Source organism: Trachurus trachurus (assembly GCF_905171665.1).
Source record: "Trachurus trachurus genome assembly, chromosome: 15".
Classification (NCBI taxonomy): domain Eukaryota; kingdom Metazoa; phylum Chordata; class Actinopteri; order Carangiformes; family Carangidae; genus Trachurus; species Trachurus trachurus.
In genome coordinates this window covers 15,575,680-15,602,960 of record NC_139906.1, presented here as the reverse complement: position 1 = coordinate 15,602,960, position 27,281 = coordinate 15,575,680, and the positions used below count along the sequence as shown (strand labels likewise).

Here is a 27,281-nt window from a genome sequence, read left to right as displayed (position 1 = left end):
AGCAGAAGGAGCATCCTATAGGCTAATCAGTTGGTAGTTTCAATCCAAGCCTCAGCATCCTCCTCCTCCTCCTCCTCCTCCTCCCAGAAGAGAGAAACCGACAGCCGGTGTGCGCGAGGTGTTTTTGTCCGCTGCCATGGTGGAAATTACGGATATCGTGTGCCTTCTCGTCCCGCTGGTGATGCTCACCGGGTCTACCTTCCAGACCGACGTGAAGAGCGTCAAAGAGGCGGAAAAAACGGGGAATTTCATGGAGGACGAGCAGTGGCTGTCCACCATTTCACAGTACAGCCGCAAGATCAAGCACTGGAATCGCTTCAGAGATGTAAGTCCGCCGCGGTGGTCGAGAGATGCGCGGTAATGCGGTAGAAGAAACACACACACACACATACACACAGCCTAGTACACACACATACGCGCGTCCATTTAGAAACACTAAAAATAGTTATCATTCACTTTCTTGGGATTGGCAAATAATGCACACAAACTTGGTGCTGTTGTTGAAACATGGTCCACATTGGAGAAACTCACACTTTATATTAGGCTAAGTGTAGCCTATCAATTAAGAAATTAAGATGGAATTAGATGAGAGTTTATTTTTACCCACATTTTTGTCATATGTTTAGCCTTTTTTTCCTTCTTTTTTTTTGACTGATTATTCAAAATATGTTGGACATCATGAGTGAAACATAATTTGTAAGGATGGCAAAGTGCCAAACATTGACTGAACATTGGCCATTACTTTTATAAATGCTTTCCCACAATTCAATTTGTCCAAAGTGATTCTTAAACAGAGCGCTTCCAAACAAGCTTTTCAAGGAAAGCTAGGTCAAAGTTGTAAACACAACCCATATGTAGGCTACCGCTCTTCCTACGTTTAGTATAGAGGCCTTTGGTTAATTATAAGCAATTAATGTCTTAGTCCCACTTGCACAGCAGGAGCTGTATAGACCTATTCCATCAAACTGCCCGTAATATGGGTTAGGATTTGTTTCCAGATGTGCCCAAGAGATTTCACAAACAAGAGAATTAAGCAATTAGAACAGAGGGGTGGTGATTGATTGATGTGCATATTCACCTACTGTGCAGACTGAACTGGGTTGCGAGGATTGATTAAAGCCTGCAGGGTATGCACAGTGATATATTGCTGTGTCTATGAATGTATAGATGTGGTTTTGCCTCCAGCTCTGTGCAATGATTACTAATGATCCCAACAGGATTTGGACAATAGTGCAGTTGGATTATGTTCCACATGGCTCCTGTTAATTGGGTTTTAATTGATCCGGGGTGGTCACTGCAGCACGTGATAGGTACCATTATTGGATTTGAAATATGAGCATTTGAGCTTGAACATCTACACGAGAGCAATGCCATGTCTTCTCAGGAGGAGAAGGTGAGCCTTTCTAAATAATAATAACATCACAGACAGGCTGTGGTGTCACTTTTTCATCCACATTCATACACTGCCTTAAATTAGGGGTCATGGCCCATGATATTTGTGAAAATTGGCAGCCACCTCTCGTGGGGATGGATTAGTTTGACTGTGATTACTTAAAGAGAATGTCCTCTGGAACTGTACTTAAGGAGGTAATGAAATTGTGGGCATGGAAAGATTAAGTCAGAATTATTGTGGGATTATAACTCACTGGATGCTGCTCCATATTTACACAGCTTTGATCCAAAATCTTAGAGGAGCAGCTTCATTCTCAGTTCAGCACATCTCGATTGGCTTTGCAGGGGGAGAAAAAAAATCTCACTCCTTCCAAGAGTTAATAAACTCACACCCCTGGAATATGTAAAACATCCCATTCCCAAGATATTTAACAGTACAGGTTAAGTGGGATCATCTTCTCTACATCGCTTAAGGGTTTGCCAGTATGAAGATGTCACTTGCTCTGTGTTCTCTTTTTTCCTCAGTTTAACATCCAAGCTGCTGTGTGACACAACCAACCCCTACAGTTGCACACTGCATCCCTTTCATGATCATAATTCCCAGGAGCAATTTTCTTAATGTGTGTACGTGGCGCATTTGTGTGATTGTGTCTATACTTGTGCAAGTGCATAAGAGAGATTTTTTTTTTGTCAGGGCTGTTGCGTTTTGCGCGCGCTTGTTGTGTGTGTTTGTGCGTTTGCAAGCGCATTAAAGGGCAGGAGCGCTGGTGTCTCTGGTGATGATGATGATGACAGGAGAAACATCACAGAAGCGATCCACTGAACCTCCCGGGGGAATCACCGATAGAAACCTCTCTGATTTCTGCTTGCTGCCGTAGCAACAGCAGTCTGTGTGTTATGGTGCTGAAATGGAGCCTGTATCACTGGGAGTTTGATGACTCTATCCCCTCAGCAGTCCTGCTTCAGGGTGGAGGAATAAGTGGAAACATCCTTTACTAGGATCCCTCTTAATGTCATTAACTCTGTAGGCTCCTTCAGCTGAAATATAATTGTTCACCATTTAATATTTTCTTGATGATTCTTAATGAGAGCTGCTGATTATTGAATATAATGAAGGTTTAATTGGCGTTGCTTCATGTTGGTCTTTGAGCGAAAAAGAAAAATCGGAACTAGAAAATGAGTAGTTCACTCTCTGGGAATCATTTGGTTGATGTATAAAGGAATGCCAATGACACACTTATAGGTATTCAGATTACATAAATTGATGTTGACTTGCACAGTCCTCTTGAGAGTTGGATGTTGAATATTAATCCAACTCTGGAAAGCAATAATCAAAGCTGCACAACATGAAAGAAAAGCTCTTTCAATCTCCCTCCTGCACAAACACACACAGACAGACACACACACATAAACACACACAATACATAGGCAGCAGAATGCGCACTGTAAATATTTCATATTTATTCTCTTACAAAATGTAAAAGCAGATTCAGGATAAGAGCCTCTTTCACTTCCAATAAAAATAGCTCCCTCACTTCAATTCAATCTATTTCACAGGAAGAGAAGGCGATTAGGTTGAACAGTTACAGTCAACAAATAACAGAATGAGATACCTTCAATCCTTTAATCTGACATGTGCACTCAACATTTCATTCCACTAATGCACCAAATGCAGGAAAAATAGATAGATAAATAAATAGATAATAAAAAAGGAGGAACATGATGGTAACAGAATGCAAAAAGACTGACATCTTTGCTTAAATCTTGGAAATTAGTCGCAAATAGAAACCAGAACATCTTCACTAATAATGAATCTTCAATATGAAGGTCTAAATAGAATAACAGAGCCCTAATCGCTAAAGATAGAGACACAGAGAGCTAGAAGTTGCACCATTTGTAAGTTACCTAACCACACGGAAATTCAGAGACTCAATTAAAGCCACAATTAGATGTCAACCGGGATCATCTCGCCAGCCAAGTCTAACTTCACTTCACTATGAAATTAAATGGCTGGAGAGACTACAGCATTCTATGCAGAGCAGATCCAATCTGATGTGTCTGCTTAAAGCAAATCAACAGTAAATTCAATTTTTTGCTCAACTTCCCTTGTAAAGATGACACTGTCCTTGCAACCACTAAGCCATGAAATTGGTCTGATGTTTTATTCCTGTTGATTTAAGACAAACTCAGATATTTGCCTTAAAAGAGATTATTATTGGTGGCAGGCAATGCAGGTTTCACCCTAGAGGGAGGAGGTTTTTTTGTCAACATCCATCACAGAAAGGGGTTTGTGATGTGATTTTTGCCTAGCATTTTTCTTGCTTCCCTCCGCGTTCCCCTGTCCTGTCTGTGCCTGGTAAATCCTTATCTTAAAAATGCATGCCTCTACAGTCGGGCAGCTCTGGACCACCCCGGCACCGATCCTGCCTGCACCTGTTATCCAGTCACTTCATTTTTAATGAGCAGAAAGCACAAAAACATCACATCCCTTGTCGATGTCGGTGGATTAAATATGCAGAATGTGCTTGCTGCAGGTTCTGGCAGTCATTATTATGTTGTTCTTTTGCGCCACACTGGTAATCTTTAGAGAACATTTGAGGGTATAGGTTTACCTGAGATGAGCTACCTATACTGCCCATGTCTGCTTTTAACCTTTTGTCTCTTAAATTGGATACAATCCAGCACAATTTTAACACTTCCCGATTGTGGAATGCACCTGTCACTGCTGCTTTTTTTTTATCATTTCATCATACGAGCCGAGGAAACATAATTGTGGATAATGGCATCTGTAACACCGGTGCCAAATACTCCATTTAAGAATATCCAGACCGTAAATTATCATCACTGGCCCTGTGCTCAGTCTGGCTTCCCTATCACACAGCAGCTCCACAGCCCTGTGCTCTCTGATATTAGAAAAGACTACTGCTGATGCATTAATGCTATGAATGATGATAACAGTTAATCAGAATTCCATTAGTCTATCTAATCATGCTTTGTTCTGGCGTGAGTTGTTCCTTATCGTGCTCCAGTTTCTCTATAAAGCTGCAAATGTCCAAAACTTCGCTGGCAATGCAGATGAAGTGGATCTCGATCTCCTCGACAGGTCAGGGAGAGATGGTCTGGTTGTTCCGGGATTTGGACGCTTTACTGGCGCCCCGTGGGGCGTCTTGGCTGGGCACCAGAGGCTTAGGTGGGCTGTAATTGAGGAGAAGAAAAAAAAAAGAAGAAACAACCTTTCATCATGCCCTGCTTGCACAGCTACAGCTGCTTCCCACTGCAGCACAATAGCCACAGCTGAAGGGCACAGGTGCCGCAGAGAGACAGGAAGCAGATTTGACAAGTAGCAAGAAAAGATGATAAATATCAATTTTCTTAGCAATTGTGTATAAAATTGATTAAACGTATCCACACCCAGAACTTTTCATACAGGTGTGACAAACATACATAGACTTGGTTCTTTAGGGCGTCTTTTTGTAGAGCATTCCTCCGCCATAAACCCCTGTGAGCATTTCAGATCTTGCAGTGACCTGCTTCTATGTTGGCTACACCTGGGAGTCGCTGTGCCAAATAGGCTGCTGAGTGCAAAGAACACCTTAGGAATCCTTCTCATAAGAGCTCTTTCTCAGGGACATCAGTGTCCTGCTGTCGTTACTAATAGCTCAGATATTAGCAGTGGTAAAAGCCCTGCAGGATATTTTCTTCTTTGAAGAGCTGTGCATTGTGGCATTAGCTTATATGAATTCAAAACTGGAGAGATTTGTTTCATAATTAACTCTCTTTTGCAAATGCACTACACGTCCTAAATTATTATGAGACTGCGTCCTGCTTTTGATATTCTGCAAGACATTCAATAAATTAGACCTTTTTTTTTCTTCCATTAAAACTAACAATAACTCTAAGTGGCAGTGGTTGTCTCTACAGTAAATGCCACCCAAGTGTTATTACCTTTGGGCTTGCGCCAGACCGAGTCACAGCCTGTGACTGTGTGTGAGATCAGCGCCTGTAGACACAGTAGCTGATACAAGAGAATCTGATGAGAAAATGTAGAGTTGGGCGGAAATAGCTGAGCAAATCTGCATGTTTTACACGTGAGAGGTGGCTTGTCGACAGAATGTTGCCAGTAATCAAACTCAAAAGAGCATGCACACACATACAGGTACTGCGTGCACATTTAACCCTCCTGTTGTCCTTATGGGTCAAATTGACCCAATCTGTTCCCTTCCTCCATCCTACCTTTCTCCCTTCCTTCTTTCCACAATCCTTATTCCGTTCATTCCTTCCTTTCTCCCCTTCGTCCTTCCTTCCTCTTTTGATCCAATTGACCTGATCTGTTCCCTCCCTCCATCTTTCTTTCCTTCCTTTCCCCTTCCTTCTTTTCACAATCCTAATTCCCTTCCTTCCTTCCTTCCTTCCTTCCTTCCTTCCTTCCTTCCTTCCTTCCTTCCTTCCTTCCTTCCTTCCTTCCTTCCTTCCTTCCTTCCTTCCCTTTGTCCTTACTTTCTTCCTCTTTTGATCCAATTGACCTGATCTGTTCCCTCCCTTCTTCCTTCCTTGAATGAATCTGTTCCCTCCCTCCATCTTTCTTTTCTTCCCTTTTCCCTTCCTTCTTTCCACAATCCTTTTCCTCTCCCTTCCTTTCTTCCTTCCTTCCTTTCGTCCTTACTTCTTCCTTTGTTTTTGACCCAATTGGCCCAATCTGTTCCCTCCCTCCTTCTATCCTACCTTCCTTTTTCCCTTCCTTCTTTCCTTCCATCTTTCCCTTTGTCCTTCCTTCCATCCTTCTTTCCCTTCGTCCTTCCTTCCTTGACCCAGGAGGACAACAGAAGGGTTAAGAAACCCACAGTGGTTGGTGTTGAGAAGCTGAGCAGCTGGTAGCTGGGAAGATCTCATGGTCAGATTTAAGACATAACATGACTAGAAGGAGTTCATTCATAGGCATAGGTAAGAAGGCATGGTGGGTATGCCAAGCTTAGATTTCAACACATGTTGAACAGAGAGAAGCTTCATACGGAAAAAAAAAAAAAAAAAAAAAAAAAAAGAACTTCAGTGATAGTTCATTATTTTACCCTCTCTAAAACCAAAACTAAATGAGTATAATAGCTCATTTTTGTGTGTAGCACAAAGTTAGATTGTTTTGATGAGATCAAGTTGGTGGGTTTTTGCTTTGAGTAGCACAGGGAGGGTCATGATGTTCATCCTATTCTGGATAAGTGGGTTGTACCTGCTCTCCCTCTCTCATCTCCATCACCTTCTTTCTTTATTGTTTTCATTCTCTCTCTCTCTCCTCGTCTTGTTCTGCATCTGTTCCCCTCCCAAAGCAGAGCTGTGACTGATGCAGCCTTTTCATTTTCATCTGTGTTGGTGAAGAGAGTAAACATGGAGTCAATTGATATTTAAATGCAAATGTTGCCGGTGCTAGGATCTTGCAATAAATTTAAAAGTATATAAGGGCACCCCATCTTAACAGGCATTTCAATGCTTGACACATACTGAATTGAAATGGGAGGATGTTTGCCAGCTATCTAATTCACTCAAGTGAAACTAAATAGTAATGATGTACATACTCAAAGAACCACTATGTTATTGTAATTTGGGTTATTTCGTCACAAGAACAAAATCATTCATTCCACCCACGTATTAACATTGACGCTGGTGATCAGATGAGAAAGTCTCTTATCTTAGCATTGTATAATTTTCACGCAGCACCAAAGCAGATTTATTTTAGAGTTTTTTCTAAACATTCAGAAAAAATATTGGATCTCTGTGACGTCAGTGATGGGTACAGAAGGAAGCGAGGATGGAAAGCTGGCGTGACAGTAGGCATCTGTAATGTCATTGCCTGTTACCTGGCAGTTGCATGAATTAGCAGCCCTGAATTAGATTGTTACATACAGCAGAAGCCTTTACTGGCTTCATTTACACCACATTGATTTGTGGGGTTACACATTACAAATAAAAAGATAGATCAAACAGAAAGAAATGAACATGAGTAGCACGACGACACTGCAGAGTATTTTCCTACCCTGGTCTTAGATGCTGCCTTATCAGATTTGAGATAACACTCGCAACTCCGTTCTGCTCTTTATTGGTTTTGGGAAAGTTTACACTTAAGCATCTCCAGCTAAATGTGTTATCACTTGCCACATCCAGAATAGAGAATACACACAATAAAGCAAAACTTTCTCTCCTGCCTGTGCCATAATGGTCATGGTTAGAATGAAGCAGTCATATCCTTGTCTGTCTATTTCAGGTATGGACAGTGTTTACAGTAAATGGCTAGAAATAAGAGCGACTGCTTTTGTTTCTCTTCTGTCTGAAATCAAGAACCCATTGTTCCAAAAAACACGATGGTATTTGCTGGTAAATCTTTGTAAACAGTGTATATGATTCACCAGAGTGGAAAGCTTGACAGGTGCGGCAGCAGAAGGCAAAGAGGGATGTACAATGGCGTTGTGTGTTCTCCAATTTTAGAGAATCAATCAGTGTTGGAAATAGTTTGTGGTTTACAAATGATACAGAAAGAAGCACAGTAACCGTGTGAATCTGTTTTTAAGATTTTTTTTTTAACAGCATTAGATATGAGTGAGCCAAAAGACTGGACTTGTTAGGCACCAGAAGTGACAGCCAGTCTGCCTTTCCCTCAAGGCCGAGCCAGGTTTCAGTCCACTGTTGCAGCCGATCGGGTTGCGATTCTCTTATTCGATTATATTGTTTCGGAGTCCCCCGTCTCAAATCATGGGCTGATTCTTATCCTTCTTTTAGCCCCTACCGAGGAAACTTCATCGATTTTCCATTGTTGTACAAGTCTGTTTTTTTTTTTCAGTTGAGCTCAGTGTTTTCAGTGAAGTGTGAAGGTTCTCGCCGTTTGTACCAGATTCTCCAGTGAGTTGCAGACTGTTTTCTTATTCCCTCCAGGGCCCCCGAGAGGCACAAGGACTGATTTTATTTATAGATAGTGAGTACAGGGCTGGCATGAGTGCACAGAGACTTTGTGGACTAAGTGTGGTTTTTATAGCTGTATCTGTCTGTGTCTGTTGCGTGCATGCTGTGCGTATTGTGAAGTGATAACAGCAAAACAAGAAGGTTTAAGAACCCGGAGCTGCATCAATATTTCTGCCAAATTCAATGAAAACAGTCCGTTTTTGTCCCGTCCCTTTGATAGGGAAATGAAAAAAGCAACTCACTGTTTACATACATGCCTCCAATTTTCCACCACGCTTTTATATTTTATCTTTTATCCATGCTTTCCTGTTGACGTCACACATCTCTCTGCTTGAGTGTGAGCAGTGACATTAGAGCCTGTCTCGTGTGAAGCAGGGAATTATTATGTATAAAGCACAACATAGACATCTCAGCGAGTGTCTCGGCATTGAGTGCTGACATAAATTAATACCTTTTGTCCACCGTCCATCTTCAGTATGAAAGAGGTTACTCATGTATGAACCAGTACGGTGAAGTGCAGTACAGACAATGCCTATTCATTTGTCAAAGTGTGTTTTTTGAGATACAAATGGAAATCTCTCTGCAAATCGAAGTATACAAAATATGTAAATGAATCATTCTGAATTTGATTTTCAACATAGGTTGTAATTGCTTTTTTTTATTTTACATGTAACCTGGTGCTTCTATTGTGTCACACATACAAAGTACGTACAAAGTGCTGGAAATAAGGATTGAGCATCAGTTTCTGCACCCCCTCCTTGTTAAAACAGTCCCATGGGGCACATAGTGAGGAAACATGCAGAAAAACCAGCTGAGACTTTGCTGCCATGAGGTTCACAATCATTATGTGTGCAGTGTGTCTTCTGGTTTAATGGCCCCTTGTTCTACCCCAGGTAGTCTACTTAAAGACTTGTTCCACTCAGTGTGATTAAGGCATTTTCTGCCACTTTAACTCAATTATTTAATCCTTGTTTACACCGGTGGCCTCAAACAAACACACAATAACATAACACAATTACATACAAAATATTCACATCCAAAAATATACATTAATTCATATGAAAGAAAATGGCCATGAGTAGCGTTCATTTTACTTGAAAAGAGGTTTCAATTTCTTAAGTTTTTGTAGCTTATTCTATTTGTCAGGAGCATGTTTAAAGCAATTTGACTGATCCTTCTGTTTGAAGTGAGGGATTATTAAAAAAGGAACACTGTAATAATGACGCCAAGCTCACAGTCACTATAGACCTCTCAAGGCCTATAATGACATAGAAAAAGAGCTCATCCAGTGGAGGTAGACACAGAAAAAAAGTTCTGAAATGTTTAATCCTCAGGGGTCAAAATACTTCAGTGCTGTCTTGTGGATCACAAAACAGGACAAATCAATACTATATATACAGTAATTAATCTCAAATGAAATTAAACAGTTATGCTTAAACCCACACGCTGTAGATAATCTAATGCAGGACCTACTGTAGCTTTTCTCCGTCTCTGGAAACACATGTTTGATATCCTGAAAACAGAGAGAAGAAATATGTCAATAAGATTTTATTTGAAGGCATTAAAAGGTAAACATAATCTGTGCATTACCTATAAAAACAAAAAAGATAAGCATGATATAAGACGTAGAAATATGTTTCTCTTCTTTTCTCCGGCTCATTTCCCAACACCTCGGATTTAATTTGAGCCTACTAGTGAGGAACTGCTGGTCTGTATCACCGCTTCATCCCCACCCTTATTTTGTCCATCGATCTGCTTCCCAAAAGTCTTCCCAGCTCTCTTACATAAGCTTTGCACTTGACTCCGTCCTGAAAGGGAAGCAGACCAGCCTTTCAGCAATTGATGCTTTGCCTCTGCTCTGCAAATCCTGAAGCCTCAGCTACGAGCCCTGTGTGTGCACGCAGAAACGTAGGAATCGGCGAGCTTGTTTCCCGTGCCCCGGAGCCTAATGTGCATGACGATAAGAGGAGGACATACAGGATGAGAATATTGTTGTGGCTGTTTTCTTTCATCTCAGGCATGTCTCATGTGATCTCTAAGCTGAGATGCCGAGTCTTTATGCGTGTCTTTAGGTGGGAGGAAGTGATACGATGCTGCATGTAGCATCGCTGTTGAAGAGAACTTCAGGGAAATGTAATTTTTTATTTTTCAGCTTTATTTCATCATATTTTGGGGTTATATTTTGTACAACAGTATCCAGCAGAGTTTATTTCAGTAGTGTACTTCGACAAGATTATCCCTGGTGCAGCTATAATAAAACATCAGTACATGAATATGCCTTGTAAAACTACACTGCTTGAAAAAAAGGGAAGAGATTCTACTAAAATGCTGAACCCTCTGCAAGTCTCTTTTTTCACATTGTTCAAATGGAATTAGTATTAGTGCCAAGATGTTCAAGTGTTTGTCCCCCTCAGTGTACTGCCTGCTCGGTGCAGGCCTCTAAATGTGTTGAGTTGTGGTCCAGTATCGGTATTCTCTTCAGGGTCCAGGCTGCAGTACTGTTGTCTGTATAAGAGCTGGTGTCAGCAGCAGTTGAGTCAAGTGTATGGGTGTGTACAGGTTTGTAATACAGAACAGTTCAGCAGCAAGTACACACAGGCCAGAGTTCACTCAGTGGTTACTTACGGTGTTGGTAATGCTTTCATTTATATGGCTGGCAGTTAGTTAAGCAATAAAGAAAAGGCGATATGTACCAGTGTATTGCATTGTGTTCCATCTCAGGGCCCCAGGGCATTTTGCTGCTAAGATTTGAGACAGTACAAGTACATTTTAATCTACTTGCACATGTAAACCAGTAAATTTGCCTCTTTTTGCCCCTTTTTTTTACACTGGTGAAATGTAGTAGGGGCAGCTCAAAGTATCTGGAATCTGTCATTACAGGTGGTAGGCCAACGTGTGAAGATCATGAATGCAAAGAAGAAAAAAACGTGAATATTTGCTTTGCAAGTCGATTTATGACGTGCCCCTCTAAATGTTGTGCCTGCGCTCCTAAGATTTTAAGTTGGGGCCCACTGTGGTCCTAGAAAAAAATGTTAGCCTGGAGCCCTGCATCTCCTGGTTGTACACAGTCGTCCTCCTTGTGCCCTCATCGGTCAGTGACTCTCGCCTTTGAAGGAATTCTTGTATTTTCGTCAGGACCTTTTGGTGTCGTGAGCGTTTACTGGGGAGAAAAGGAAAAACATGGGACTCCAGCACCAGAAGAGGTGGGCATGCACCCCGGTCCTCAGTGGAAGTCGTCTGGAGGGAGATTATAGGAAACTGAAGCTTCCATGCAGAGTAGAGCTCAATCTTATTGTGCAAAGCAGGTGAGGTCATCAAAGCCTGGAAGATCAGCATCAGTCAACTCGTTACAGCAAGTGCCTATAAACAACACGTGTATACGCACAAGTGACAAAGCCCTCTAGAGGCCGCAGGCAGCAGTAATTGGGGCTCTTATCCGTTGGGAGCAACAGAGGAAACACAGTGACGTATTTATGTAGGCGCAAGTTCTTTTGAGGTTGGAGTGGATGGATGAGTCAACAAAATGTGCCAATTTAGCAGCGATACCAGATACTACCAGCCATCAATGTTGATGATGCAGGTGGCTAAAAGTCCTTTAAATCCAAACTACAATGACATATCCTGTCATGTTAATTGGAGGACTTGTTGATATGACATTCACATGATCTGCATTTAAAAAGAAGAGTATTGAGATTCGCCTCTGCAGGAAACTACACACTCTGATGCCGTCCTTTGATCAAACAGTTGGGTTTCTCATTCAGGAACAGGTACATAGAAACCGCTTCCTTTTTCATCCATTTGAAATGTAATTTTGGAACTGGCTTATATATTTCTTCTTCAGATGGGGATCTCCCTTGATACATGCATTCACTTTGCAGCAAATCTGAGGCTGTTTCAACTTGTTCATAAAAAGCTTTTGGCAAAGGAATCACTACCATACATAAAAAGCGAAGGATGGGGGGGGTGTGTGTGTGTGTGGGCTAAAATTGTTTATTGCGTGCATTTTATGACCTCTGGTGCTTTTTGTGTGGTGTGTACTACAGTAGTGTGCGGTGTGTGTACATCGTAGCTGTCTTCTGTTCTGCACGCCGGGTTGACGAGTCTATTGAAGGCAGATATTAACAGTAATTGTAAGAAAAGGTCAAGCATAAACCTTCATCCAGCAGACGAGCCCGCACAGATCTCCACATGAAAGTGTTATTACTGTGTCCTTTGTTACTGACGAACACAAGAGTGTGTCTGACAGCTGACATTTACCCAGAAACACCTGTCAGTCACACACACGAGCTGTGTCAGTCAGATAGACACACACACACACACCTGTACATTCATTTCCAACAGTTTGTTTTTGCTTTGTTCTTCTTCCGTCCACGCCGTGAGCACTGCGAGTCTCTCGTCTTTCACGTGCGACACCGCTCAGTTCTGGAGTTGAGTCCTATTTTATAGTGGAGAGTCTCATCGTGAACACAGATACGAGGGATTGCGACCTGTCAATCAGTATTGTGGAGCTCGGCAGCAGGGCAAACAGTCTGCGTTGTTTGATGCAGATGGTAAGCTTCCCTGTTTAACTAGAGGAGAAGATCTGATCTGATGTTATCAGGTAAATTACAGAGCTCCTGGATTCAGCCGAGCATTTTCACCTCTCTTCCAGCTTCCTTTAATCACTCTTGTGTAAAAAAACAAACAAAAACAAAACAGCAGCCTTTTCATCAGGCTCTGTGAATCATATTTTCAAGAAGCGATGTAACTTCTTCTCTGTGTGCTAAACTTGTCACCGTGCTCCTGCGTTTCATGCTCAATTTCACTGTACACTCAGGAGAATTTATTTTCCCCGAATACATTTTCTGCAGCCTTTCTTTTATGAAATCATTGATTTCCAGTCCTGTCAGCGCAGCAGGACACGTTCCTCATCGGTCCTGGCAGAAACACAAATACAGAGAGGCTGCTAAATAATGCAGGAGCTGAAGCATCAATAAAAGAGACATGGTAGGCGTTAGATTAATGGCCAGGTCGTAAACTCTTTGAGGTCTTACCCTGCTAATGCGTGACTCCATTAGGCCCAAACAAGGTTAAACTGCATAACTGACAATCATTCACGAAGCTCAACCGGGGGGGTGTTGAGTTAAAATCCAGACACGAGCCAGTTTACTGGAAGTGGTTTTTCTGTCACTGAGGAAGGGGAAATGAGCTCAGCGCTGCACCAAGCAGAGGATGAGCAGAGCGACGACAGTGGTGCAGCTCGTTAGATCTCGGCGCTCGCTCGAGCTCGAGTGCTTTGCCAGCGATGAAAATATTTACCTCCGTGAAATAAAACTGTGAGGGTCAAAGAAGAAGGTCCCAGCTTTCATGAGGGCTGCTTATTTCACGTGTTGTGTCAGGATTTATCGCCTTCCAGGGAGCTGTTTGGCACACGCTTCCAGGACAGTAAATGTTTACAGTGATGAGTAAGTCATCGCTAAGGGGGGGGATGGGCGGGAGGTGCCCGATTATAAATATCTTGATGTGACTCATGTTTATTATTTCAGAGAATGCAATATGCTCAAAAAGCTTTACATCTGGGTTCCCCTTACACACAACACAAAACACACAACACAGTCAGAAATGTGCCCAATTTAATCTTTGGATTCACTAATAATAAGGCATGTTTCTAGTTTCAGCATTAAGAGGCCACACTCAGTGCACGATTTTTCTTTAGTTTTACAATATTTATTCAACATTAAAGGTCCCGATAAGATTTTCTTCACCAACTTCTCATTATGAGTGTTGGGACCTGATGGGAATCAGTTCCTATTGTCTCCTATTGTGAGGACGGTTACCCAGAATCTTAATGAAGCACCAAATCTGACATGAGTTTGTGACTGTTGCTGAACTAGTCATGAATATTTAAAGACCTAAAGAAGTCTCATTTCAAATGAACACAAAATGTATTTCTTGTGGCCTTAGTGTCATTGAATGCCGCTCAATACCCTGTATCTAAATTTATACTTTTCTTCTTCACTAATACTGGCTTTTTTCTCTCCTTTTGCTGTCATTTCACCAGGAGGTAGAGGTCAGTTCTGTTTTTTTTTTCTACATTGCTCCTCCCAGCTGCCTTTGTACAATGTCTTTATCATTACGGACTCATTTCCTTGTCTTTTTATGTGACTTTATCTCTGCTTCTCCATCATTCCTCTCTCTCGTTTTCTTTTTTTCTTTTTTACAACATCTCTTTCAAGTTGCCCATTTTAATTAGAACGATTAATGTTTCTAATTAAGTGTGTGTGTGTGTGGGGGGGGGGGGGGGGGGGGGGGGGGGGGGGGGGCAGAGCACTTAAAGGCAGCTCACCCCCGATGCCATATGTCTCACATATAGACACTGGGTGCAGATTTGTCCGACTCATTTCCATACAGATGTACAGCCACAGTACATACACGCCTGTCTCCAGTGTGTCTCACTTAGCTAATTATCATGCCGTAAGACTAATATACGCATTATAGTCGGTGTGCAGTGATAATGTAAATGACTTCACTCCTCCTCTATGGAGATGACAGAGTGTTTATGTGTGTTGCTATCAGCAGCACTTTGCTCAGGCCTGCATTGAGAATTACCTGGATCCACATTCCCTGCAGCTGCTAATCCATCATTGTTTTCTTCATGTTTCTGCAGGATGATTACGTTCGCACCTGGGATGAAAGTCAAGGATCCAGTGATAGTAAGTCTCACATCAACCATTTCATCTTCTTTCCTCTGTACAGTTAGTTAAGTCCCCAAATGTGAATTAATATGAGTCTTTTATGGGATTTGCTATATTAACAGGCTCATATAGCCTCTGTGTGACATTTCAAGGACAGAAAAAAGATTAATTACGTGATTCGACACATTTCAAGAAAGAAATGTTCACACATATAATATAGTATAGAGTTTGATTCCGGCGAACAAAAAAAATCTGTGCTCAGATTTAGTCTCTTAATCTAGTTTTATTCACCATGATTAATATGCAAATGAATTTATTAGGCACAAAATGTTTTTTGTGTGCTCAGATTAATCAGATTATTCTCTCTGCTTTACAATAATTTCTCTAAACAAAATGTATTGCATTGGCTGAAGTGTAAGTAAGAAAAAGAGAGATATTATATCTTAGAACAAAGATGTCCTCCTTCTCAATGCTTTTTCCCCCTGAAAGTGAAAAACTAAAAAGCCATAACACAAAAGACCAGCAAGTAATGCACAATTAAGAACACAAATAACTAAATTGTGGGCAAGATTTATTTTTGTTTTGCTAGTGCTTTCTGTCAATTCCCTCCACTTACCGGGAAGTAGGAATTTCTCTGTATTCATTTATATGATTTAAGAAACGTTCCAAAGGTTTTATCACATTTTTAAGATTCGGGCACAAACATAATTCCACAAACACAGGCCAAATAGGAAATGGGGCCAATTTTGGTTTAAGTGCATGAGATGCACGCTGAGGCAGCGAGCACGGCCACATGATTAATTGAAACAGAGTGTCATTAGACTGTTACAGTAGCACACAGACAGAATCTGTGCCCTGTGTTTGAACTGCGAAGCCTCCCAGACCGTCACTGGTTCATCCTATACAGAGTTATCCTCCGTTTGTATTCCGGGGTCAACCACACGCTGTCCGCACTTGTAGTGGTTCCTCAACAAAAAGGTTGAAAGATGTTAGCGCTCTGTTTTATCTGCTTCAGTGGATCTGATGTGTCTCCCCGAGGAGATGCTAAACACTGGCTCGACTTCAACCCGTCACCACATCCTTCTGCTTCCTGCTCTTTCTCTTTCTCTTTCTCTTTCTCCGCTGCACTCGAGCAGGAGCCGTGCAGGAGGCCAACCGTCTGAGGGCTCCTCCTCGACTCCTGCTGCGACTCTAGCTTTAATTGAGCCGCCGTGAGATGAAGTCATGACACAGAGTCGTGTCCTCAACCATTGTCGCTTGATTTGCAGCTTAAATGAAGTCAGCTGAATGGCAGAGTCGATTATTGCAGTTTCCAAGGGCTTAATGAAGGACTAATTATGGCTTCCAATGAAAGGGCCAGGGAGAGACGTAAAAGCATGAGAAGAGAGTGGGATGGGGGTGGGGGGCTAATATGCACCGATTTAGCATAAAGCGACTGACATCAACATTATTCCTGCCAACTCTAAGTGATGAGGAAATTGTGGACTGGACGAAGAAAGCGAGCTGACTGGTGTAGGAGTATATCATAGAGTAAAAATGGAAAAAAGTGAAAGGATGTCTCTTTGTTCTGTTCATCTGTGAAGAGGTTTGTTAACTAGGAAGAACACAGAGCGGACATCATTAGGCGAGACAAGATACAGACTCAGAAACAAGGCCACTGCACACACAGGTGATTAATTTATATCAAACATAAATGAGCTGTGTAATCACTGAATATGTCAGGCAGTATTTTGATCTTCATTTATGTATTGAATATAAAAAGCAGTCTTTCAAGAACATATTTAGCCTAAAATTTTGCTTTTCATCTACAGAAACACTCAACCTCAGTCTAAATGCAATATGGAGAAATTACATTAAGGCATTGCTGGAATTTCATTTGTTGTAAGGTGAAGTGTATTGTTTCTTAATAGCCATGATGCTCCAGAGCAGCTTTGGTGCCTTGTGACAAGTGTCTGAAAATCTCCTGGAAGGATTAAACACCACTCTATCAAAAAATATGATATCTAAACATCCATCTAAAAACATTAATAATGCATCTAAATAGCAACCTCACCATAAGAATTACATCAATATTTGGCGGTTATTGACTTCTGCTTGTTGTGAGGTGGTGGATTTGTAATTGCAACTCTTAAAGGGGAACTATGCAAGATTTTTTACCTTAACTATGCTACATTTTTGCCCTAATTAAACAGCTTCGGAGTAATTGTGATGGTTAAATGAATGACTTATAACTTGTTACAGGGTGAAAGTGGAGCTCTCTGCCTTCCACGTAGCGCCTCTTGGCTGAAAAGCGCCTCAGACCCGGTGTCCGAGCTCTCGTCTCGCGCTCCCCTTTACCTACTGGTCTTTCCCCAGTCTTAAAGTGTTGTAGCTGCATAACTGTCATTTATTTATCATAACCACAGTCATTACCAAACCTTGACCACGCCAAAAACTAATCCACACCAAAAATGTTGACATCGGGTGATAAAACAAATGTTAGCGTTGATCCTAAGCTTGGGTTTTGCAGAATCTTCTAATACTGACAGCTGTAGAGTTGAAATAACAAGCTTAGTCACATAGATCTCCTTCACAAGTGGCATCTCTGTAATGGAGAGGTTCAGCTGTGTGTGCTCAGGCTTTATGAAACTTTACCAAAGTTTTATGGTCTTGCCTCAGGTTTTCAGATGAATGGTACTTCATTACTTTCATTTCACACAGCATAAAGCTCTTCATCTATCTATATCCCTTTCTCTCGTTTTGACATGACTGCGCTATCTCCCGCCATTGATCTGCCTTCCTTTATGAGAGGCCTAATGAAGCGAAGAAGGAAAAAGAGAAAATTTGTCCCTCTGAGACAACACTAAATCAGTGTGATATCTTCACTCCCGAGCTTCGGTGAGCCTCCAGGCCTCATTTCTCAGCCAGGCAGCCCCGCCACGTAAAGGAAGACAGAGCTTTTGAACTGTCAGCGTTCCTTACACACAGACAGTCAATGCCAACAACAGACTTGAGGTGGAAATTTGCATTCAGATCCCGCTGTGGCTGACTCCACTTCAGCCAGCGGTAGGCTGTGCTGAGCGAGAAAGAGAGCAGGTAATTTCCAGTGGATCCAACAGTCAATTCATCAGTCCAGCAGCTGATTCAATCACCTCACCCTTAAGACAGTAAACACTGCAGGAGAGCAGCTGTAATTTGCACTTTTGAGAACAAACAAGTGTATATTCACGGTCACAACCGCGCCAACACTCTCGCCTAATGCACTCACAAAGGGCCTGATCTTTTTTAAACATGTGTTTTTCAAGAGTATCTTGGCTTTCTAGAAGCTTATTTCTGCCAGAGAGCCCAGGTGAATGGTAAATGGACACATTCTGGCAAATCAATGGTTTGAGATCAATGGCAGACACTAAAGAGATAGGAGAACACGCTGAGTCCACAATCAGCAAGGTCTAGAGTTTAATACCTCTTGGAGGCCGTTGATAGATATTGCTGCTAAGGCAGCCAACACACACACACATGGTAGCTTGCCATCAAACACCTTGTTGAAGTCTCCAGCTGGATGTCTGCCTCTGCCTTAATAAAACTTCAACATAATGGAGCAGCTCTTTTATTTTGTTTTGGAAGAATCCAACCCTCTGTACGACCTTTCCACCGCCATTAAGTGTTACGTGTTTTTACTCAACAATAATCCCACCAGGGAGTCTGCCCAATTTTTGTACACACTGTACACATCTTGTGTGTGGACTGCTTCAACCCTCAACCTCCAAAAACAGGCACAATCATCCTCCAGCGACTCCTGTTTCCCCTCTCACCTTCACACTGCAAATTCTCCCAGAATCACACCTTCCTCCTTCTGCCCACCTGAGGCCGCGTCTATCAATTACAAAGACTCCACATATGAGGCTGTGAAGGGCCGAGCGTGTCTCCCCAACCCCAGTGCAAAGGCATAAATGTAAAGGCAACAAGTGGCCAAGTTTCCTGCTGGATGCATTCACATGTGATGCTGTATTGATTTACTAGCTCACAAGTAGGAACATTATATTCAAATCTCTGAGTGTACTTTGAAAGGTGTCACTCATTGTGACACAACTGTCACCCAACTCTAAAGTTCCCTTCAGCTTTATCGAGCTGAGCTTTTTTTATCACTGTTTAGGCTTTCGAGCCGAACACTCTCATCAGTCTTGTTTCCACGAAGAGTCACAGTGACTGTGTCTTTTATTTATTTATTTATTTATTTATTGGTTTATTTAACAGGGACAATACAACACTAATCAACAGTATATAAAATAAACTCTAAGTGAGCAAGAGTTAGCCAGTAAGGCTTTCATCCACTATCCCTGCCATATGTTTAAAGGCAACCTAAAAACAATGAAGTAATGCATTAGAGTCGTTTTGCTCAAATCCACTGTGTGCTAATGTAACCTGCTCAGCAGACAAAGTTAGTGGTTAGCAAGTGAACGTAGCTGCACATTTAGCAGCTGAAGAGGCATATTATTTTCTGAGGAGTTAATGGAGACCAAAACAAAAACATAGTGAATCTAAAATTATGGTTCACCAGGTGGCCAGAGACATGACTCCAAATGGATGCTAAATTTGTTGCTGTGTCTGCTGGATGTGTTAATTAGCAATTTTCACCATACGAGGTGATAATATATCAGTGTTGCGTTTTCAGCGTGTTGCACTGCCCACAAGTAGCCAAAAAATCAATTAAGGCATGTTGAGTTTAGACCTTTACTCTCCTTGATTTGCTGGTCTTTTTTTTTCTGTGACTATATGGGGATTCAATCCTGGACTCACAACTGCAGACAGAGACACGACTGACTTAACTGCTACCTAGAAGACAAGATAGTGCTGACGATATTAAAGTCTGAGTGTGTAAATAGAAGATAAGAGGGTTGATGATGAGGATGTGGCCTGAGCTCTGCTTCCGTTATCCCCAATCTGCAGGGATAAACCTCATGCAAATCTGGATTGGATTAGACTAAAGCACAGGGAGCCTAATTAGGAGAGGTTTACTGCTGCAGGCATTAGTTTAATACCAGAGGAGAGACTTTCGAAAAGTAAAAACTGGTGAATCAAAGGGTTGAATCGAGAAAGAGAGGATGCGATGAAGAGAATAATCAACATGCAGGTAAAGCCAGGATGAGCATTCAGAGTGAAGATATGTGATACCAGGAGGAGACAAAGGACGGTGAAAAAGAAGGAAGAAAGGTAGATTGATGGACATGATTGCGCAATGGGGGTTTCAGAAAGAGAGCGGGAGAGACTTCTCAGAAACACCAGATTGAGCTGCAAATCACAGTCAACCCAGAAATGATTCCCGGACCACAGAGAGCCTGTTGCTATGGAAACGTCATCATTGTAGGCACTGCTTTAATCTGTGGAAGCCTGTTAAATTAACATGAGGCTCAGGCACCCACCTTATGTTTCTGTGCTCACAACACATCGCCGTGCCAACATTGTAGCCATTCGCTAACCGACAAGATTTATTTACAATTGTTTTGCTATTAGAAGACAGGATTATCTGCTCCATGTTTGTATTCTGCTTCTTTTAATTTCTTTTTGTTGCAAGTATTGGTTAAATCTCCCATCAGATGGATTGCAAAACTCAGAAATACCGTGCGAGTACTAGCTTGATCTCCTTGTTCTTTGTGTCAGGAAGTGTCCTGCAGGATTGAATTGGCTAACACTGCACCCCGATTCTGCTGATGCACCGGCACGAAGTAGACAGGGAGTGAAACGTCAAACCCAGAGAGGACAAGAAAGAAAGAAAAGGTGGTGACAAAGAGGACAGAGTTGAGAAAGAGCAGGAGCGAGAGAAAGGCAGAGATCCTCAAGAGAGAGGGAAAGGCTGGGAGATGTGTGTGATACCGTTACACTGAGATCCTCTACACAATCAGCGCCAATGGGATACGGGGCGACCTGAGAATAAGGCTCCACTGTTGACAGTCCGAATGGATGAGGGGTCTGCGTTCGGGCATTAATGCGTCCAAGCCTCACTGTTTCTCTCCAGCAGCAGAGCAGTCAGTCAGTCAGTCAGTCGGTTATACAACCAGCTCAGCCATGACAGGGGGGTGTATTGTTTTGGATTTGCTTCTCAAATCAGATATCTGTCGGTATGCTTCAATAATCCTGTGATGTAGGCAGCATTAATGCATTCGGCCACTGGAGAGGACAAGAGAGGAGATCCTAAGCCTCCACGCTAAATGATAATAGTGCCATAAAACAGGATACAGTAAGAGATGAACCCTGTAATAGTCGGCTGTGGATAAGCCATATTCAGGTGTACTCTACTGATAGATAGTGTAGGTGAATAAAGGCCGGGGGAGCTGAAGAGAATAGAGTGTGGCATCCAGGTTGGTGCTCCACCAGGCCTGCAAGGAACAGACAGCTGTGACATATGAGTGTGTTCGGGGTGCTGACACACGGTCTAGCATTAGCCGCTAGCAGAGAGTGTGATGGATGGGGTAGTGTGGGCTAGCCACACAGGCTTTAGCCCACATTGCAGAAAGTATTTGTCTTATCAGGTCACCTTAACTGTATTATTAAAATCACATTTAAATAAGTGAATCTGCAAGTGAGGTGTCACAAAAGCACTTTCTTCCAGCACATATCCACTTCTGTTTTCGAATGGAGTGAGATTATCACGGGACAAGCTCTTCATTTAACCAAAGAGGATTTTTAAACACATTCAAACGTGCGGCTGCATTAGAAACAAACTGATGTGCTTCCTCCTCTGAGATGGACGCTGGATTTTTATGTTCAGAAATAAGATTTGTCTCTCCACCCTCAATGAAGCACAGAATGTCTGAAGATGCTCACTGGTTAAGTGCAAGGCCAACAGTTCTGCACCACTCTAATTATAGACAGACTCTCAGGTTATTCTGAGCAAATAGAGGGCAGAGATTTGGGATTTGAGTCTAGGAGAGAAATGAAGGATGACGGGCAGAGAAAGAAAGAGAAAAAAGGGTAAAAAAAAAAAAGAAAAAAAGTGAAAACGCGAGGATACAGTGTAGATCTCATTTTCCTTTTTTTCCCCCCACAGATGTAGATACCACCAAGGATCCCTGTCAAAAGGTTAAGTGCAGCAGACACAAGGTGTGTATTGCCCAGGGCTACCAGAGAGCTGTGTGCGTCAACCGCAAGAAACTTGAGCACAGGTGAGTGTCTGTAGCCCCTAGGCACTAACTCCCAAAACACATACTTACAAATCCTCTCGCATCCACAGTAACATGATGGCAACACAGCCAAGTTTACAGTGCATGGGGTTTGTGACGGTCTGGGATGTGTGTATCCCCGTCAGCCACACTGGTAATAATAAAAGCTTGTTTGTACACCAGTGCAGTGGGACAGCCTGCTGTTTAATGATAAGCTAATACATTCAGACAACATGGATGAGGGCTGTTACCCTGAGTTAGCACAGCAGTTGCTGTCTCAGCTGGACTTTTAGAGAGGCTGAAGTGTTTGTGTGTCCTCTGTCTCTGTCCTGCTGCAGACTGAAGCAGCCTGCTCTCCGGTCTCCTGATGGAAACTGTCAGCCCTGTCCCATCTCCTCCACCGGGCCTGTGTGTGGATCAGACGGACACAACTACGCCTCAAAGGTACCCCGGGATTCCACTCGATAATACCAGTTTATCTAACACTTTCAGCAGTTTCATGTCTCTATGATAGATTTTTCAAGATTTGACTTTATGGTCATTTTACACTCTGAGAAGCATTTTAGTGTCTTTCAGATCTTGTTTCCAACTAGAAACCTTTGATAAACCCACTCTACCCCACCTGCCTAGTTAGCAACTCACTGGTGAAGCATTACGTGGCTAAAAAAAAACAGCTACTTCCCTCAGGAGTTGATAGAGAGCAAAACAAATCTTAGAGGAGAGCGAATACTTGACCTGCATTCTCCCTGTGGCGAAGAACAATTAGTTCAGGTTTGAGTTTAAATGTCTTTTCTGGTCTATATTGACTGTGTGTGTTTCTTACAAAAGAAAAAAAAATGAAGGTAGGAATAAATATTGCTTGTGTGCGTGCAGAGAGAGATGTATTGGCAATGTAACTGTACAACATCCCCCTCAGTAAAGAAACTCAGACACATGCACCATGTGCTTTGTAATAACATATGTTGTGTTGCTAAAAGTGACTGAAATAGCTTTGACACCTTTTACTATTATAGATTCCACAAAAAAGATACACGCCAGAATTGATACATCTGTGTGACAGTATGTGCCGCAGCCCTGTGCTGGTAAATGTATTCACATCCTTAAGTTTGTGTTAGCATAATGTGTATGCATTGTGGGGTAAACAGTGACATATGCCTTGCACACGCAGAGCCGAGGGGTGTGAGGAGGCTCTCGGGGGGGAAAGACTGAGACAAAGACTCTTGATATATGGCCTCAACGGGAGCAGTTGGTGGCTTATTGTGCTGACTGAATCCCATGTATTTATTGATTTATGCTTTGTCTTTTTGATCACTATTCCCGACCTTGTGCGCACGCAGAGGTTGGAAAAATGCATTCGGGAGCAAGTCTGAGATTTGAATTAAGGCCTACAGTGGGTCATCTCATGAATATTTGATTGGCGGAGCAGCAATAACTCATTTTACTTCACCTTTGTGTCCCCTTGTCAATGTCGCCGGACGTGTGTGTGTGTGTGTGCGTGTGTGTGTGTGTGTGTCTGTGTTAATGCATGTACGTTTTTGTTTGCATTGCAGTGTAAGCTGGAGCAGCAGGCGTGTCTTACAGGGAAGGAGCTTACCCTGAAGTGTTCAGGTCTGTGTCCTTGTCCGACTGCAGCTCCTTCCCCCAAGGAGAGTAAACATGGTAAGATCAAACACGCACCAACTACCGCAAGAAATAATCAGGACAGATTTATTTAATAGGAATTCAGTGCCGCACAATGCTCAACATTTCTCGACCTCTTTTTTTTTTCCTTATCTCGTCTCTCGCACACAATAAACACAACAATCATCATAAATACATGAATGGATGCAACAAATATCGTATTCTTCCTCTTGCCTCTGGCTTCCAACAGAGAGCTGTACCGGACAGGATCTGGCTGATCTCGGGGAGCGTCTGAGGGACTGGTTCCAGCTGCTGCAGAGCAATGCCAAGCAGAACAACAACAGCAAGCCCGGGGCCAGAACCACTGCACCAAGCAGCACATCGGGTTAGAGCTACAACAACTAAAGAATCCTGATTGTATTCGGGGGGATGTCACAACACTTTGATTGCAGATATTATTATACAAATATGGTCTTATGTCTCATATCTCTGTGAGGACGCTGGTGGTTGTTGTTGCTCAGGTGCTACTGCCTACATAAAAATTGACGCTACAATAGGAAAAGCAAAAAAGAAACCCAGCAGGGAGAGTGAAATCCTCATCGAGGCTCTGCTGGGGCTGCTTCCACCTTCATGTTTTCTCCTGCCTCTCTCTGTATGGATCTCTATTATATGATTTAAAATAGTTACCAGGGCAGCAACAGCAAGTAACCCTCAGGATGTAGTTGTTCACAAGTTGGTGCCTGACAAAAGACGATTTAAACGATATAAACGTGTGCGTTGGAAGCAGCAGGAGATATTTCTGAACACACTGGCATTGTTTCTTTTCTCCATTTGTGCAGCTGTCCCCCTGATTAAAAAAAAACAATTGTTTGTTTGTCTCTGTGTTTGCAGTGCTGGACAGGAGCCTGGTCGCCAGCTGTAAGGACTCCATAGGCTGGATGTTTTCCAAGCTGGACACCAATAGCGATCTGTACCTGGACCAGGCCGAGCTGGCGGCCATCAACCTGGACAAGTACGAGGTCTGCATCCGGCCTTTCTTCAACTCCTGCGACTCCTACAGGGACGGCAAAGTCTCCACCGCCGAGTGGTGCCTCTGCTTCTGGAGAGAGAGTGAGTGTTCTGGTGGGAGGATGTGTGCGTCGTGACGGCCGGGCGACATGTGCCGCACACACACTGCCATGTGCCCGTCTGCTGACATATTCCCCTTGCCACATGCAGTCAGACTTCAAGGTGCTCAACCGCGCGCTGCTGGCCCGTCACTATTATTTGTCTTTCCTGCTCACCCTCCAGTTCCCCTTATGGGTGAAACGGCCAATGCAAGACACTAAAAAACATCCCTGCTGCTTGTTGGCAGCCGGGGTCTCCCGCGGCTCTGGAAGATGGCGCCTGTCAGCCGAGCAGCCGAGCAGAAACTTGCTCGAGGTGTCAAACAGTTCCTTGTTTGGGAGGGAATTGATTTTTACAAATCGCAGGAGGTCATTAGAAAACATTGATTACAAGCGAATTCACTGCTGATTTTAGCTCATTAACTCCGTCCCAACTTGAATTGTTCTTAGGCGTGTGCTTTATTCAATTATTTTCTCTCTTTCTGTTTCTGTTTCTTTTCAGAGCCTCCCTGTCTGGCTGAGCTTGAGCGGATCCAAGTACTAGACGGTGGCAAGAGAAAATTTGGTAGGTATCTGACTTCTGATGAGAGCGTTTCAACCCAAGTGGATCTGTCTTTCTTGGTCGAGGGGCTTCACAGAGCAGATGACAAGCAGGAGGCGGGGATTAGGCCCTGATCAGTCTTGTGGATTAGAACGTTATACTGACAGACGGCAAAGGAAAGCAGCCATCAGTGTCTCATGCATCTCATGCGTGTGTGTGTGTGTGGATTTGGACGTGCGTGTGTGGGTGTGTATATAAGTGTGTGTGTATGTGTGTACGCATGTCCACACTGCAGCTTTTGGCTGGCTGACTGGGCTCTGAGTCAGGACTCTCCAAGGACACAGAGCAGCGAGCAAGGGGGGCAGCCTGCCAGCCCGACGCTCAGATGTTCCCTTGAAAGACCGGACAGACAGTTCTGCTTTGCCCCGTCTCGTTTGTGTTAGACCTCTTACCATTCTTTAACAATATTATGAAAATAGCCTCAGAAATTTCTAACGTCATAACAAATACATCCACCTCTGACGAGTATGACAGTTTACTCTCCTTAAGTGAAGGTTACATTTTGCCTCAGCTCCCTATCCCATGGCTTTCTACATGCTTATGTGTGAACACAGACACACATTCACATTATTTTATATTCATGTAACTGCTCAGAAAATGAAAACTTTCCAATCTTGTGCCCTCCTTTATTCTATGATGATTAGCCACACACACACACACACACACACACACACTCACACACCACCCCAATATGCTTCAATATGCTGACTTAATACTTATTCACCTCCATCTTGCTCCGTGAACATATTTGTATTCATGGAATATGGAATTGGCTGCCACGTATGCTGCATGCATTACAGCCTCACTTGGGCTGGGTGCCATGTGTGATGAGGCACGATGCAGGATGTGTTTATCTGCGTTTGCCTTCCAACAGGGTTCGCAGAGATTGTACCATACGTGAGGTCAGGTCTCCCTCAACATTACCCGATTCTTGTTTGTTTGTTTCTGTGTGTGTTTGCGCGTACGTTCGTCAGGTCGATTCATCCCCAGCTGCGATGAAGACGGCTACTACAGGAAGCAGCAGTGTGACAGGGGAGAGTGCTGGTGTGTGGACCAGAACGGAGGAGAAGTAGCCGGATCTAGGATTCGCGGCAAGCCAGATTGCGGTAAGTCCAAATAGGTGTCAGCTGTCAATACGCTAATAGAATTTGAAGCTGAACGCTGAATGTAGGGAGAGAGAGAGAAACCTCTGCTGTGGATCAGCCCACTTCACCCCCACATGCCTTTTGCACAAGGCTTCCTTTATGTTAAAGGACTGAGGCCCACTGCAACATAACTCACTGCAGGGACCAGTGCCACATTCATGTGTCCAGAGTCATTTGCATTCTAAAGCGCTGCTTGTCGCTGTGAGAAAAGTCTTTCAAGATAAATGAGGACTGGTTGGACTGAACCTGCGCCTGATAAGAATGGGTCCCCTGGCAAGGTTTAGAAATAGCTATTAAAATCCAGACAAAGTCAAACACATGCCCCCCTTTCTGCTACTGCAGTCAGGCTTTTTAAATTGATTTCAGCATTTCTCGTCAGTGTAGAGGAGGCTCCATCAAAGTTGAGAGGAAGATACACTGAGCAGAATTTATTGCAATATACAAGATGACCACATTGGATAATTCAATCTGTGCCCCCACTACAACCCCCCACCCCCATCGTTCTGCATCTCCCTACAGATGACGAAATGGTGTATTCAGGTGATTTTGGCAGCGGGGTCGGGTGGGAAGACGAAGAAGAGAAAGAAGCCGAGGAGACTGCGGAGGAGGCGGAGGAGGAGGAGGGAGAGGTGGGAGAGGTGGACGACGGGGGATATATCTGGTAA

The 27,281-nt window shown here is 43.0% G+C and overlaps 1 protein-coding gene across 1 annotated transcript; it reads left to right on the top strand.

The window, feature by feature from the left end:
- Positions 1-136: 136 nt before the first annotated feature.
- Positions 137-27,281, top strand: spock2 (SPARC (osteonectin), cwcv and kazal like domains proteoglycan 2; the record flags this gene model as incomplete). Its single annotated transcript, XM_083987868.1, has 10 exons — positions 137-325; positions 14,981-15,026; positions 22,033-22,147; positions 22,483-22,588; positions 23,695-23,803; positions 24,015-24,149; positions 24,656-24,874; positions 25,373-25,435; positions 26,446-26,577; positions 27,136-27,281. 10 exons carry the CDS (start codon positions 137-139, stop codon positions 27,279-27,281), a joined length of 1,260 nt encoding a protein of 419 aa, XP_083843994.1.